Genomic DNA, 15,191 nt, shown 5'->3' with positions numbered 1-15,191 from the left:
AAATATAATGTGCTAATTTTTTCGTTAGGAGTCCTACATAACTTTTTAGGGAAAACTCTATTAAGGGAAAAAAAAAATTATATTAAAAAAATACGTATGCCAGACTTTTAGGGAAACTTTTAGAATTTTTTTTTTATATATATCAATATGTGTGTGTGGAAAGGGAAAAGAATAAAAAATAAAATTTATATTAAAAAAATTATGTATGACAGTTTTTTAAGAAAAGTTTTAGGAACAATTTTTTTTGTATTAAGAAAATACGTATAACAGATTTTTAAGAAAAGTTTTACGAACATTTTTTTTTATATTAAGAAAATACGTATGACAGGTTTTTAAGAAAATTTTTAGGAAAAAAGAATTATATATATATATGGAAAGGGAAAAAAAATTTTAAAAAAATTATATTAAAAAAATTACGTATGAAAGGTTTTTAAGGAAAGTTTTAGGAATATATATATATATATATATATGAACTCTCCTAAATAGGACTCTATTAAATAAATACATTTATAAATATTAATATTGAGATGCACGTTAAACTAGAAAAGAAATCGGTTTACGTATTGAAAAAATATAATTGATGCTCATTAACTTGATTCGGTTGCATGTCTAGATTGGTGTATCCTTAATTTTCTAACCCTCAACCACTCGACTGTTTTTATTAACATAATAGAATTCAACGTGTTTGTTTATATATCATCTTTTCATTCAAATCATTCTTTAGGGTCAAAATTTTCGCTCAGAAATTATTTTCATCAAAATTAAAGTTTTGTGATCACGATTATATTATTTTGTTGTAGTTTACAGGTGGTAATGAATGTCGGTCGACTTGGAAGAATTTTTTTAGGTAAATATTAGATTTTGTTGTATTGTTTTGATATTTCCGTTTTGAGAATTCTTTAATTATATTATTGTGATGTCTCTATCATTGTATTGTTTTTTTGCAATTAACAGGTGGTAGATGAATATCGATCGACTTTAAGAATTTTTTTTGGTAAAGGTCAGGTTTAATTAAATAAATTCTCCATCTCTACATATTCAAAACATGTTTTAGTTAATTATTGTATTTATCTTTATTAAAAGCCTCTTGGGATGTTGTCATATATAAACAAGTTCAACAAAATGTGCATAAAATGGATACACGCTTTCTATTTGAAGAACCAACAACCTGTGCAGGTAAAGCCCCACAACAGGCTGAATTGTAAGTTTGGCAATTGTTTTGATTGTGTAATTATTTTGGTGAGTATTAAAATGTTGTTTGGTTACCTATAGAGTGGTACCCAATATCTATTATTGGTAGAAGGTTATCGATATCCCATACAATTAAATCAGGTGCGCAAACAAAAATGCTATTTAGTGACGACCGATGTCAATGAACGAAACAATTTGCTCAAATTGTCAGGTTAATTTGAGGATAATACAAGAAAAAAGATTCAGGAATTACTGCTGATGTTTTGTCAATAACAACATTGAAGATAGTTGTTGCTTCAAGTTCTTGCTCTTTCAACAAACGTTGTCTAATTATTGAAACGGTAATGTATTTTAGCAACGGATGCACTGTAATGTGTACATGGTAAAAGTCAAAGAAAAAACTAGATGAAACAAGAATCGGAAAACTTAAAACAGCAACAAAATGAACGTACCAAAAACTATAATTTTTCTCTCAAGGAGTATAAATATTAAAGACTAAAAAGCTAGTTTCACAAAAGATCAAAGGCAAACAAACTCTTGAAGCAACACTAGATCACGCAACCACTACTAAACCTAGGGAGAGACTAGAACCGAAAAAGACCAGGCTACACACAAAGCTATAATTCAATCCTTATAGTAGCAGCCTACGTTGTTCAAACACAGAAAAAAAAAAAATCAAAGCAAAACTTCCCAGCCTCTAATGTTTAAAATAAAACAAAGGACAACTAGACCACCACAGACACACTAAGAACACAAGGTTAAAACAGAGACAAGCAGCTCATGATTTACCAGGTCACAGATGACAGCAAAGAACTGGCTCAATTTGAATAAGATTAGTTGCTCTTCAGGATAAGGCAATGGCAGAAAATAGGGAAGCTACGGTGCAATGATGAATGAGCAACTGTAGAATCATAAAGAGAACACAGAGAATGTAGAAGAGAAAAGATATCCCAAAAACACATAATAAAACCGTCTCAGCAGATCATCTTGAAATTCGCTATAAAAAACAGACACGAGAAAGGCATCCAGAGGTACTAATGTCATTGCCCATCAAGCAACTTGGATAAAAACCAAATTGCTCGATAACTCCAGTATCCTCAAAAGAGGCTAGAGAACCATGACAAAGCTTCTAGAGACATTTCTAGTGCAGGTAAATTGTTCAAAACAAAATCGAAAATAGCTAATGCAATTAAACAAAACTAGTTCATAAATCCAGAATCTCATCAAAAACACCTCACTTCTTCTTCTGAGCAGCCTTGGTGACTTTGGCACCAGTAGGGTCCTTCTTGTCAACATTTTTGACGACACCAACAGCAACAGTTTGACGCATGTCCCTCACAGCAAAACGTCCCAATGGTGGGTACTCAGCAAAAGTTTCAACAACCATGGGCTTGGTGGGAATCATCTTAACCATACCAGCATCACCATTCTTCAAGAATTTGGGCTCCTTCTCAAGTTCCTTACCAGAACGTCTATCGATCTTGGTCAAGATCTCAGCAAACTTGACAGCAATGTGGGAGGTGTGGCAATCGAGCACTGGAGCATATCCGTTTCCAATCTGACCAGGATGGTTCATGATGATGACTTGAGCAGTGAAGCTGGCAGCGCCCTTTGCTGGGTCATCTTTGGAGTTAGAAGCAACATAACCTCTCTTGAGATCCTTAACAGCAACGTTCTTGACGTTGAAACCGACATTGTCACCAGGAAGAGCCTCCTGAAGAGCCTCATGGTGCATCTCAACAGATTTAACTTCAGTAGTCAGACCAGTAGGACCAAAAGTCACAACCATACCAGGCTTAATGACACCGGTTTCAACACGACCAACAGGCACAGTTCCAATACCACCAATCTTGTAGACATCCTGAAGTGGGAGACGGAGTGGCTTGTCTGAGGGCCTCTTGGGCTCATTAATCTGGTCAAGAGCCTCAAGTAGGGTTGGGCCCTTGTACCAGTCGAGATTAGTTGATCGCTCAATCATGTTGTCTCCTTCGAAACCAGAGATGGGGACAAAGGGGATTTTGTCAGGGTTGTACCCAACCTTCTTGAGGTAGGAAGAAACTTCCTTCACAATTTCATCATACCTGGCCTTGGAGTATTTGGGGGTGGTAGCATCCATCTGCAGAAGGCAAGCAACAGAATTAGCCAACTTGCAACATCAACTTTCACAAGAATAAATGATAACAGTAAAAGAGACCTTGTTACAGCAGCAAATCATTTGCTTGACACCGAGGGTGAAAGCAAGCAATGCGTGCTCACGGGTCTGTCCATCCTTGGAGATACCAGCTTCAAAACCACCAGTGGTGGAGTCAATAATGAGGACAGCACAGTCAGCCTGGGAGGTACCAGTAATCATGTTCTTGATAAAATCCCTGTGTCCAGGGGCATCAATGACAGTGCAGTAGTACTTTGTGGTCTCGAACTTCCACAAGGCAATATCAATGGTAATACCACGTTCACGCTCTGCCTTCAGCTTGTCAAGCACCCAAGCATACTTGAAGGACCTCTTGTTCATCTCAGCTGCTTCTTTCTCGAATCTTTCGATGACACGCTTGTCAATACCACCAAGCTTGTAGATCAAATGACCAGTAGTGGTCGACTTTCCAGAGTCGACATGACCAATGACAACAATGCTAATGTGAATTTTCTCTTTACCCATGACGCCTGAGAAACTGAATAAAGCACACAAAACAGGGTTATCAAACCAGTTAGTTCCCAGTAGATAGACAGAGATACTATTCAATGCAACCTTAAAGAATCATGAAAGACAGTAAAACTGGTCATTACTAATTAATGAGACCCATTATTCAGCCACTATGGACCTACATGCCTATTTTCACATATCACTTATAAAACACAGCTATTGAGCAGATTGTCACATCATTAACTGAAAATTCCAAAAAATAGTCAACGCATATATCATCAACATAGGACAAAACACGTGAAAAACGACAAATTGTCACGTATCACTGACAAAACTCTGATCTACAACCAGAGCGACTCAATACATATTCAAACATAAGATCAACAAATTAAAGAGAAAAATGGACAAATTGTCATAAATTGAACTTGAAGTTTATAAATATTTGAATCATAACATAGGACAAACAGATCTCTGTGGAAAACAAATTTTTCACATATTACTGACCAAAACACAGATCTATTACCAGATTGTCACACCTTAAACTGAAAACTTTATGATATATTCACAATACATATATCATCAACATACTATACACAAATCATCTAGAAAAGAACACAAATCTATTACCAGATTTGAACATCTATAGCATACAATTTGAACAAAAAGTACATCAAATAGCCTAAAAATACAGACTTTCACATACCACTGACAGAACACAAATCAATTAGCAGATTTACGGATATAATACAATTCAATTACCACTGACAGAACACAAATCAATTACCAGATCTACGCATATAATACAATTCAAGCTCAAATAAAATAGAACAAATCATCTAGAAAAAACAGTATTTTCACATATCACTGCCACATTACAAATCTATTGCCAAGAAGAGTATTTTTCAGCAAAAAACTGATTATTTTTCATATTTAATAAATCTATTTCCAAATTATAGCATCTATATAATACAATCTAAAAGAAAAATATCAGAAATCAGCACATATCAGTAATAAAACACAGATCTATTACCAGATTTTAGAATCTATTTCTGATCTAAAAGAAAATACAACAAATCATCTGTAAAAACAACCTAGTTTCCACATCTATTAATAGACTTCCACATCGATATCATACCAACTGCAGAAAAATATAGCAAATCAGCTTTAAAAACATCTAATTTTCGTAAAACACTTGAAAACACAAATATATCATCAAATTTTCAAATCTATATAACATACAAACCGAAAGAAACAAGAGAGCAGATCAGCTTTAAAAACACCTAATTTTCACCTATCTATCAACAGATTTAAGCATCATATCACACAGATGGAGAAAGAATAGCAGACCAGCTAAGAAAAACTACTAATTTTTGCAAATCACTTACAAAACACAAATGTAGTATCAGACTTTGACATCAATAACATACAATCTGAAATAAACATATCGCAAATCAGCTTTAAAAACAATCAATTTCCACATATCTATTAACAGAATTATGCATCATATCACACAAAATAGACGAAAAACAGCAAATCAGCTAAAAAAACAACTAATTTCGCAAATCATTAAGAAAACACAAATCTACTACCAGATTTTCAGAAATATAGAGCAAATCAGCTTAAAAAACAACCAATTTTCACATAACATTCTCGTACAATCTGAAGAAAATATATAGGAAATCAGCTTACAAAACAAATAATTTCCGCAAATCACTTTAAAAACACACAAATTTATTATCAGATTTTCACATATATAGCGCATACAATCTGAAAGAAACATATAACAAATCAGGCTACAAATACAAACTAATTTTCACATATCTATCCATAGACTTAACCATCATATCACACAAAAATGGAGAACAAAATAGCAAATCGGTTAAAAAAAAAAATTTCAGAAATCACTTGGAAAACACAAACCTATTACCAGATTTTGGCATATATAACATACAATCTGAAAGAAACATATAACAATTATTTTCACACATCTATAAACTGATTTAAGCATCATATCACAGAGAAGTATAAAAATAGCAAATCAGCTTACAAAACAACTAATTCTCGCAAATCACTTCGAAAACACAAATCTATGGATAAAAAATAGCAAATCAACAAGCATCATATCACACAGATGAGAAAAAATAGCCAATCAAACTACAAAACAACTAATTTTCGCAAACCATTTAGAAAACACAGATCTATCATCAGATTTTCACATATATAACATACAATCTGAAACAAAACAAAAATATAACAAATCACCTTGTTTTCACATATCTATAAACAGATTTAAGCATCATATCACACAAAATGGATAAAAAAAGCAAATCAACAAGGAAACAACAAATTTTCACATATATATAGACAGATTTAAGCATGATATCACACAAAAAGGAGAAAAAAAACAAATCGGCAAAGAAACAGCCAATTTTCACATATATATAAACAGATTTAAACATCATATCACACAAAAAGGAGAAACAAAATAACAAATCGGCAAAGAAACAGCCAATTTTCACATGTATATAACCAGATTTAAACATCATATCACACAAAAAGGAGAAACAAAATAACAAACCGGCAAATAAACATCTAATTTTCACATATGTATAAGCATATTTCACCATCATATCATATAAAATGAAGAGAGATTGTTATAGATCTAACCTTTTAGAGTACGAAAAGTGAGAGAGAAACTTTAGCTAAAACCCTGGCCGCTTATAGAGAATGAACAACGCAAACCAGCTAGGGTTTGATTTGAGCTATGAGAGGACCCTTTATAGTGGAGAAAGCGTAACAACTAGGGCAAGCTGTGCGGCATTTTGTGTATGTGTAATTACATAAATGTCCTTATAGTTAGTGTATAATTTCATTGCCTAACTAATATAGGGCGGCGTAAGGGGATTATATAATAAGTGGGATTAATTTTAATTTTAATTTTTCATTAATATTTCGTTTGAGATATTAGTTAATTACGAAATTATTTTATGAGATGTTCCAATCCATTTGGGTTCATTTGATAAGCGGAATTAATTAAAATTGAAATTACCTCATTCGTTTATCTTTACTTATTATTTGATATACAGAGTATTAATATGAATATTATTATATCATTTCGCGATTGATTTATATTTAGTATCAAGTCTTGAAAAATAATTTAGAGAAAAATAATTAATGTTACTAGTAAAATATTAAGAAAAAAGTGATAGTATTTTTTAATATTTAAAGTGCTAAGTGAAATGAAAATCTATTATTTGAAATATAGGATAAGTAAAAGTGAAAGAAGGAAGTAAAAGTTATAATTTTAGCTTTTCAACAAAATACAATATAAATTTAATCTCAATTCTTATCTTAATTTTGAATATCTTATCCAATATGATATTATATATCTCATTTAGGGTGTGGAATAAATTAGTTCTAAAATTATTATTTAAGAACTATATAATTTTTGGAATAACTTTCTGAAAACCAAACGATTCCAAAGAATATACTTGCTTATTTTATGCTTGTAAGTTGTACCAAATACTTGTTTTCGCTACAATTCTTTTCTCCATTATTTCAACATGACTTCTTAACCACCATATTTCCTTTTCATATGGTTTTATATATGTGTTGCTTAGGTCGATCGTCCATTGAAAACAATGTGAAAGTAGAGGTGATTGTTCTATATATGTGTTATTTAGACCGGTCATCCATTGAAAATAACGTGAAGGTAGAGGTGAGGTAAGACTACATACATATACCACTTATGAGGCTACATCAGATATGATTGTACAATCAGGTGCACTTGACCCAATCGTACATTGGAAACAACGTTAAGGTACATTGGATATGGTTGTAAGGCTACATCGGATATGGTTGTACAGTCACATGCACATGGGGCTGATAGCCCATTGGAAACAGCGTGAAGTAGAGGTGAGGTAAGGCTACGTACACATCCCATTTGTAAGGCTACTTCGGATACGATGGTACAGTAAGCTACACTTGGGGCCAATCTTCCACCGGAAACAACGTGAAGGTAAGGCTGCATAAACATCCACTTGTGAGGCTACATCGGATACAGTTGTATAGTCAGATGCACTTGGGCCCGATCGTCCATTGGAAACAACGTGAAGGTAGAGGTGAGCTAAGGCTGCGTACACATCCCACTAGTGAAGCTACACAATCGGATGCACGTGGGCCCGATCGTCCATTGGAAACAACGTGAAGGTAGAGGTGAGGTAAGGCTGCGTACACATCCCACTAGTGAAGCTACACGGTCAGATGCACTTGGGCCCAATCATCCACTGGAAACAACGTGAAGGTAGAGGTGAGGTAAGGTTGCGTACCCATCCCACTAGTGAAGCTGCACCGGATACGGTTGTATCCGGTCAAATGCACTTGCACCGGATACGGTTGTATCCGGTCAAATGCACTTGGGGCCAATCGTCCATTGGAAACAACTTGAAGGTACTAGTGAGGTAAGGCTGCGTACACACCTAACTTGTGAGACTACACCAATATGTTTGTACAGTTGGATGCACGGGGCCTCTAGCAAAAGGAAACTATTACCAACTATTACATCCAAGAAACTTGAGAAATATCTATGTGCTATCTCCACAGCTGAGCAGTAATAAACTGGTTATCCACAACACCCCATTGAAAGAGTCTGCCTTAAACATCTTATAATCTAATGCCCAGTGGGGTAAAAACTTTTATAGCAAAGAAGATACTGGTACAAAATTCAAACGATAAGTTGATCAGCCTTCATTTTAAGTTAGAAAGCGACAACTTCGAGAACAGATGATTCACCGGAATGAACTACCAAAACTGCTTTACTTGAAAAGGATAACATAATTCAACCACAGATGTCTGTCCCATGAACTATGTGAAATCAACAACTTGGAAACGTACGACAAAGACAACAGTTTCTCTAAGGCCAAGATATTGTTTAAAACAAGAATCTAAGTAAATTTGGGAGGACAAAACCAGAGTAAACTACAATCTCAGGAAAAGGGTAACATTGCTGATCGCAATACAGTGGTAGTTTACTTGAAGCACTTTGCATCCAACAGAGCCTGTCCCTCAAAAGGCTCATGGTCTTCAATCATTTGGCTAACACGTTCCTTCTGGGCTTCATCGTTGATGTCTACTTGCTTCCATTCATAGAGCTCCATGTCGTAGACTTCATCCATAACGAACTTGGGAATTTCCTTTCCACGGAAAAGCCACAAGCCTTGCACCTTGAATGGGGGCTCAGAACCAACAATCAACATCTTACCAAAAGCATACTTGCGCACCAGATCCATCCTTTGCAGAAAACCACCAACCTTGTTCAAGGTTACAAACGAAACTGTGTTCTCATCATTGTACTTGTAATCGCAAAACCAGAGAGAATATCCTTCAGGGTCATACATGTCCCAGAAACCTGCAGAACAACAATGGCACGGGGTAAGGTCTTAAACATTGTCATGTATAAAGCTAGGATTAAAGAGTTGCCAAAATGGTAATTGGACATTTTTAACACAAACTAAAAAGGAATAAACAAATTGAAACAACGGGAGTAATACCTTTAACAGCAACCTCACGGAAGTTGGTCTTGGTGTTGGAGTAAAGCCTCTTCCAATCATCCAGAATCATCGGACTTGGAGGCAAGAGATCAAGAGGATTCTTTGGCTTAGGCTTGGGTGCTGCTTCCTCCTCTGCAGGCTTAGGTTCTTCCTTAACCTCTTTCTTTGGCTCCTCCTTAGCCTTGGGCTTTTCTGTCGCCGGTGCGGGCTTCTTGGATGGCGGAGCTGGGATAGATTCAGCTTGTTTAACCTCACCCAATATCTTGCAGAAATTTGGCTGATTAACCACAGTCCAGAAGTATCTCTCTACATGTGGGAATTCTTTGGTAAAGCTCTTGGTCATTATCACCCCAAAACCAATGCTCAAGTTGCAGACCATAATAATGTCAGCCAATGTGATTGAATGTCCAACCAAGTATGTGTTGGATGCGAGATGGGTGTTCAAAGCACCAAGAGCTCTCTTTAATGCAGCTACCGCAGCTTCCTCAGCCTTTTAGCAAAACAAGAAGAAATTCAGTTGAGTTACTTGTTTTTTATTATAATGGTTCAGAATAGTTTTTTTTTAATAATGCATAATACGGTACATACTGGAGGAATGTATACGGCATAGCCAAGGCGTGGGTACAGCCAACGTGCAATGTTTGCATCAACTTCAGTGGCAGAAAAATCATTCCATTGTTCAATTTGAGCCTACCAAGGAAAAAACAGACATAAATGGAGGAATAAGAATTTCACGAATGAATGTAGCTTCTAAATGAATAAAACTAAGAAAGCAAATCAACTAGGAATACTTACATATTCAATCAATGAAGAGCCAAAAAGAAGATTATCAGGCTTCGTTTTGGTAACTACATGAATTAGTGAAAGTCCATGTAAGAATTAACTTTTGTTATACGATTGTAAGTCAAATAAAAGAAAATGAGACAAGGCCTCACCATAACGTGCAATAGCATTGCTCTCAAAAACAGGTCCATCAGGTGTTTGAAGCACAGGAACCTATAGGACCAAAAAAACACTCGGAAATTAGCAAAATCTGGCTCGAATACATGAATGAATCAATGGAATTCATTAGAATAACATACCTTTCCAATTGGATTCATCTCGAGAAATTCAGGTGTCTTGTTTGACACACCCATCTGGAAATCCTTTGCAAGTTCAACTTTCACACCTGTGTACTCAGCCGCAATGAGTCCCTTTGCGGCATTTTTGTTGTTACTTGTTGAATGTAAAATCTGCAACATACATAATGAAGACAATTTAAAAGCTAGTACATCAGTCAAGATATTAAATCCACAAGGAAGAAGGTATCATCTACACTTATTTTTTAAAGCATTTTGTTATTACCACCTAAGTTGCCCGGACTCTTCAAAACTGTTGCCGCACCCAAGTCGGATCCTCCAAAAATACAGTACTTTTGAAAGATTGGACACACAAAATGACATTTTTGAAGAGTCCGAGCAAAATAGATGACCACACTTGAAGCATAATGTCCCATTTAATATCTATTGTAACACGATTCCGGATTGCAAAATCTCAATTCTCAGTTAATAACATAAATAAATTTGCACCCTCCGATATCTTTATCCCATCCAATTCTCTTCCCTTCCATACTTCCAAACAACAGGATTCATCACCTCTCTAAATAGAAAAGAGATTTCTCCAACATTCTCCATATGTGAATTCACACTTTCAGCCAACACAATGATCATCTCTACTAATCAAAACAACTTACTTGCAAGTCTCACACAAATTCAAATAGCTAACAATACATATGCAGATGGAAACATTCAGCAAAAAATAATAAACCTCCTCTTACATTTAAGAGCCAAACATTTAGTTGGAAACAAGTAATACCATGATAAGTTAACCCGACATGTATACGGAAATGGAATAATCAAGGGACTAAAGAATACCTCCAACCAAACCAAACACAAGATAAAATAATCATGCATTATATCCCAGGCTTATTACACCTAATACCTCACACCAAACGAACCCTTAATGATTCTAGAATACACATAGATAACAACATTTATCATCAAAAACAACAACAATAACATACACAGAATATTCCCACCGGGTGGGGTCCGGGGAGAGTAAGTGTACGCAGTTAGATACGTTGTTTCTGATAGAAACCCGACTCAAGATAAAATAGTAAAAGGACAAGATACAACAGAAATTACCACACCCAAAAATACCATAAACAAGACTCCTCACCAAGTAATACAACAATATTAGAACTATAGCTACTAACACGGATAACTCCTCCCACTAGTACTAACACACTAGTACTAACACACTCGTTCTTACTATCCTTCTACCCTAATTCGCCTCTTCCACACCTTCCTATATCATCAAAAACAACAACAATAACATACACATACAGTAAAACTAGACTTTTCTCTTCATCATTGAAATCTGCCATTCAATCGCAGTGAGGTGCTCTCAAAAAGTTTGAGAATGCACTGCTGGTAGGAAGAATGCTGACTTCATTTCCGAGCTGGGTGAATCCAAAAGGACTTTCTTTGTTGAACGAGGGGATCCTCTTTTGGTTGTAGTCCCATATTCAAACAAGTACGGAGTACTCCTATGGCCAATCTGTCACCCAACCTACTTAAACAAGCTAAAGTATTCCCACCGGGTGGGGTCCAGGGATAGTAAGTGTACGCAGTTAGAGAGGCTGTTTTTGATAGAAACCCGACTCAAGATAAAACAACCTAGCGAATGAATAGTAAAAGGACAAGATACAATAGAATTTACCACACCCAAAAATACCACAAACAAGACTCCTCACCAAGTAATACATCAAACGATACAACAATATTAGAACTATAGCTACTAACATGGATAACTCCTCCCACTAGTACTAACACACTCGTTCTTACTATCCTTCTACCCTAATTCGCCTCCTCCAAACCTTCCTATCGAGGATCATCAAAGAAACACACGATCAACTAAAAAAGACGATGAAATACACCAACACAGATCCAAAAATACCATAAATAAGACTCCCTCACCAAGTAATACATCAAACGATACAACAATATTAGAACTATAGCTACTAACACGGATAACTCCTCCCACTAGTACTAACACACTCGTTCCTACTATCCTTCTACCCTAATTCACTTACTCCACACCTTCCTATCTAAGATCATATCCTCAGTAAGCTAAAAAGGAAACACACGATCAACTAAAAAAGACGATGAAATACACCAACACAGATACAAAATACCATAAACAAGACTCCTCACCAAGCAATACATCAAACTATACAACAATATTAGAACTATAGCTACTAACACGGATAACTAACACACTCGTTCCTACAATTCTTCTACCCTAATTCACCTCCGATCATATCCTCATTAAGCTAAAAAAGAAACACACGATCAACTAAAAGAGACGATGAAATACACCAACACAGACACAAAAATCTTTCACTATATATAAATAATGCATCAGATCTACGTTTACATCAACAAAAATTGAATGATGATGAAAAAAAAAAAAGCAACAACTTACCAAAGCCATGGCCGCACGCACAACAGCTGAAACTAAAGCAAAACAAAAAGAAAATTAAGCAATTAGCATCATTATATATCAGAAATGAAGAGAATAAGTATGTGAATTTCAAGAATTTTACCAATAATGTAACGCGGCGGTGAGATCCAGAGCAGAGAAGAGAGAAAAAGAGGTTTAGGGTTTCACAATGAGGGGCTCTATATATACAATACGCGTACTGGGGCTGCCTGTATATGTAGATCTAAAAAAGAATATGCTTTTTCTTGTAATTTTATTTTATTGGAAGGACAATTTTGGAATATCATCCTACATTTACTATCCTTGTAAAAGAAAATGGCAAAATGACTCGATGGAACCTTGTACTATATCCGTTTTGTAATATGGATACTTTTATTTTGCACCCATTAAAAAATAATATTTTAAATCCTATTTTGGTGTGTGTAACACACTCGCCTCCACATCAGCTGACACATCATTTTTAAATATTGTGTTGAATTCCACATCAGCTGCAACGTTATTTTTTAAAATATTTAAAATAAAATTCATCTTTTTTTTTATATTATAAAATTTATACATTTTAATTTTTAAAAATAATTTTAAATTTAAAATACTGAAGAAAAATTTATAAAATTAAAAAAATTATTAATTTAAATAAATTGATAAAGTTGATTATAAATTGTTTAATACTACAAAAAATAATTTTTTTCATCACCACCAACCTAAGCAGCAGCTTGTAAGCATTGCTTCCGACGGCTGAGTTTTAAAAAATTATATCCCAAAATAATTCTACCAAATTGAAGTGATTACAAGCGGTGAAGTGGATTATACATCACAAAATCCTATTCAATTTTCAATTACAAAGGAATCTAATATCACAATTGCTCAAAAGAGCGTTGGCGGTACCAGTTCAGTCGCAGCGGAACTATCAAAATTGGGCGTTCAAATTCGTGCAATTTTTGATGAAATTCGCAATGTTACAACTGTGAAAATGGGTAATGAAGATAAAACAATGTTTCAATTGCAAAAAATAACTATGGCGACGTGAACAATGCTTCAACCAAATTGTCAGAAAGGAATCTTCAAATTCAAGCAACTGTGGAGCAAATTGAAGCCGATTTAATTGAGAAAAGGGATAGAGGAGACCATTTCGCATCTCTTAGTCCAATTTCGGGCAAAGAAGCTTTGATGAGCTTGAGGTGCGTCCATGGTGTTTGGGTTTTTGATGAACTCAAAGAAGGGTTTGGGTTTGCGTTCATGGTGTTTGGGTTTGGGTTTGCGTTCATGAACTCAACAAAAAAAGGTGTGACCATGGTGTTTGGGTTTGGGTTTTTGAGTTCCTTCGATGAACTCAAAGAAGTTTTGAGTTCCTTCTTTGCTTGAGGTGCGACCTTATTTTCTTATTCGGAGCTCAATGAGCTAGAATTCATCAACTGTGGGCGATAAGGGTAGCCGGGGACCCGCATCAGAGCAGTGAAATCCGAACAGCGAAGATGATAAAGAGATGGACTGATAATTGTGTTTGGGCTAGGACCATTTGGATAATTGTGCTTATTTTGTGTTAATAAAAGGCTGGTTGGGCCATCTTTTAATTTAATAAAAAAATAAATGTTATAAATATTTTATCACGCGCCCAAAGAATGTGTGTTTACACGCATTTTGCCACATCATCGAGTTAATGCCACGTATGCAAAAAAGTGTTTAAAATGTTATTTTTTAGTGGGTACAAGGGTGTAACGCCCCGGAAAATAGGTCCCAGAGCGTCACACAGTGCTTAAGGCTACGAGTAGCCCCAAGCTAACCCCTTGAGCCATTTTCATTCAGTTCAACACAAATCAACGGGGTTTCCATAAATAACCCTCAAATATCAATAGAGTAATCATCATTCAAGAATAAAAGAATTTCAGAAAGATAACAAAATACGACTTATTAGTCAACTCCCAACATCTATACTAGTCTGACAAGCCTCTAAGAAAACAATAAAACCAGCGAGCCATTAAGACATGCCCCAATTGACTCATACTCAGTTATCAAATGTAAACAATTCCGTGAAACCAACATCAGACATCACGTCCTCGGAACATGAGGACTCACCACAACAGAGGATGTAGAACAACACGCCCGAAGAATCACTGTCGAACCTGGAACTGAGCACCTAAACCTACATTCCGAGAGAATGCAGCCCACATCCGAAGATGTGGGTCAGTACCATGGAAAGGAACCGAGTATATGGGGGTGTATGCAGTTGTATAAACATCATCATCATAAATATTTATAAGAAATATGCA

At 35.4% G+C, this 15,191-nt stretch overlaps 2 protein-coding genes across 5 annotated transcripts; both read right to left on the bottom strand.

Annotated features, from left to right (window-relative positions):
• Positions 1–2,123: 2,123 nt before the first annotated feature.
• LOC107847369 (elongation factor 1-alpha) lies at positions 2,124–6,709 on the bottom strand. Of its 2 annotated transcripts, none has more exons than XM_016691578.2 (3): positions 6,500–6,709; positions 3,386–3,860; positions 2,124–3,307 (listed from the first exon to the last, which is right to left on the bottom strand). In XM_016691578.2, exons 2-3 carry the CDS (start codon positions 3,845–3,847, stop codon positions 2,426–2,428), a joined length of 1,344 nt encoding a protein of 447 aa, XP_016547064.1. In that variant the 5' UTR covers positions 3,848–3,860; positions 6,500–6,709; the 3' UTR covers positions 2,124–2,425. The 2 variants fall into 2 exon arrangements, with proteins under 2 accessions (XP_016547064.1, XP_016547066.1); XM_016691580.2 differs by having other exon boundaries at positions 3,386–3,852; positions 6,500–6,600.
• Positions 6,710–8,618: 1,909 nt separating this feature from the next.
• Positions 8,619–13,153, bottom strand: LOC107847529 (elongation factor 1-gamma 2). Of its 3 annotated transcripts, none has more exons than XM_047399946.1 (8): positions 13,028–13,153; positions 12,907–12,932; positions 10,464–10,613; positions 10,317–10,377; positions 10,177–10,229; positions 9,970–10,071; positions 9,382–9,871; positions 8,619–9,239 (listed from the first exon to the last, which is right to left on the bottom strand). In XM_047399946.1, exons 2-8 carry the CDS (start codon positions 12,913–12,915, stop codon positions 8,860–8,862), a joined length of 1,245 nt encoding a protein of 414 aa, XP_047255902.1. In that variant the 5' UTR covers positions 12,916–12,932; positions 13,028–13,153; the 3' UTR covers positions 8,619–8,859. The 3 variants fall into 3 exon arrangements, with proteins under 3 accessions (XP_047255902.1, XP_016547315.1, XP_016547316.1); XM_016691829.2 differs by having other exon boundaries at positions 12,907–12,938; positions 13,028–13,151; XM_016691830.2 differs by lacking the exons at positions 12,907–12,932; positions 13,028–13,153 and having other exon boundaries at positions 10,464–10,622.
• Positions 13,154–15,191: the final 2,038 nt, after the last annotated feature.

This window comes from Capsicum annuum, chromosome 11, assembly GCF_002878395.1.
Source record: "Capsicum annuum cultivar UCD-10X-F1 chromosome 11, UCD10Xv1.1, whole genome shotgun sequence".
Taxonomy (NCBI): Eukaryota; Viridiplantae; Streptophyta; class Magnoliopsida; order Solanales; family Solanaceae; genus Capsicum; species Capsicum annuum.
This window is presented reverse-complemented; position numbering and strand designations above follow the sequence as displayed.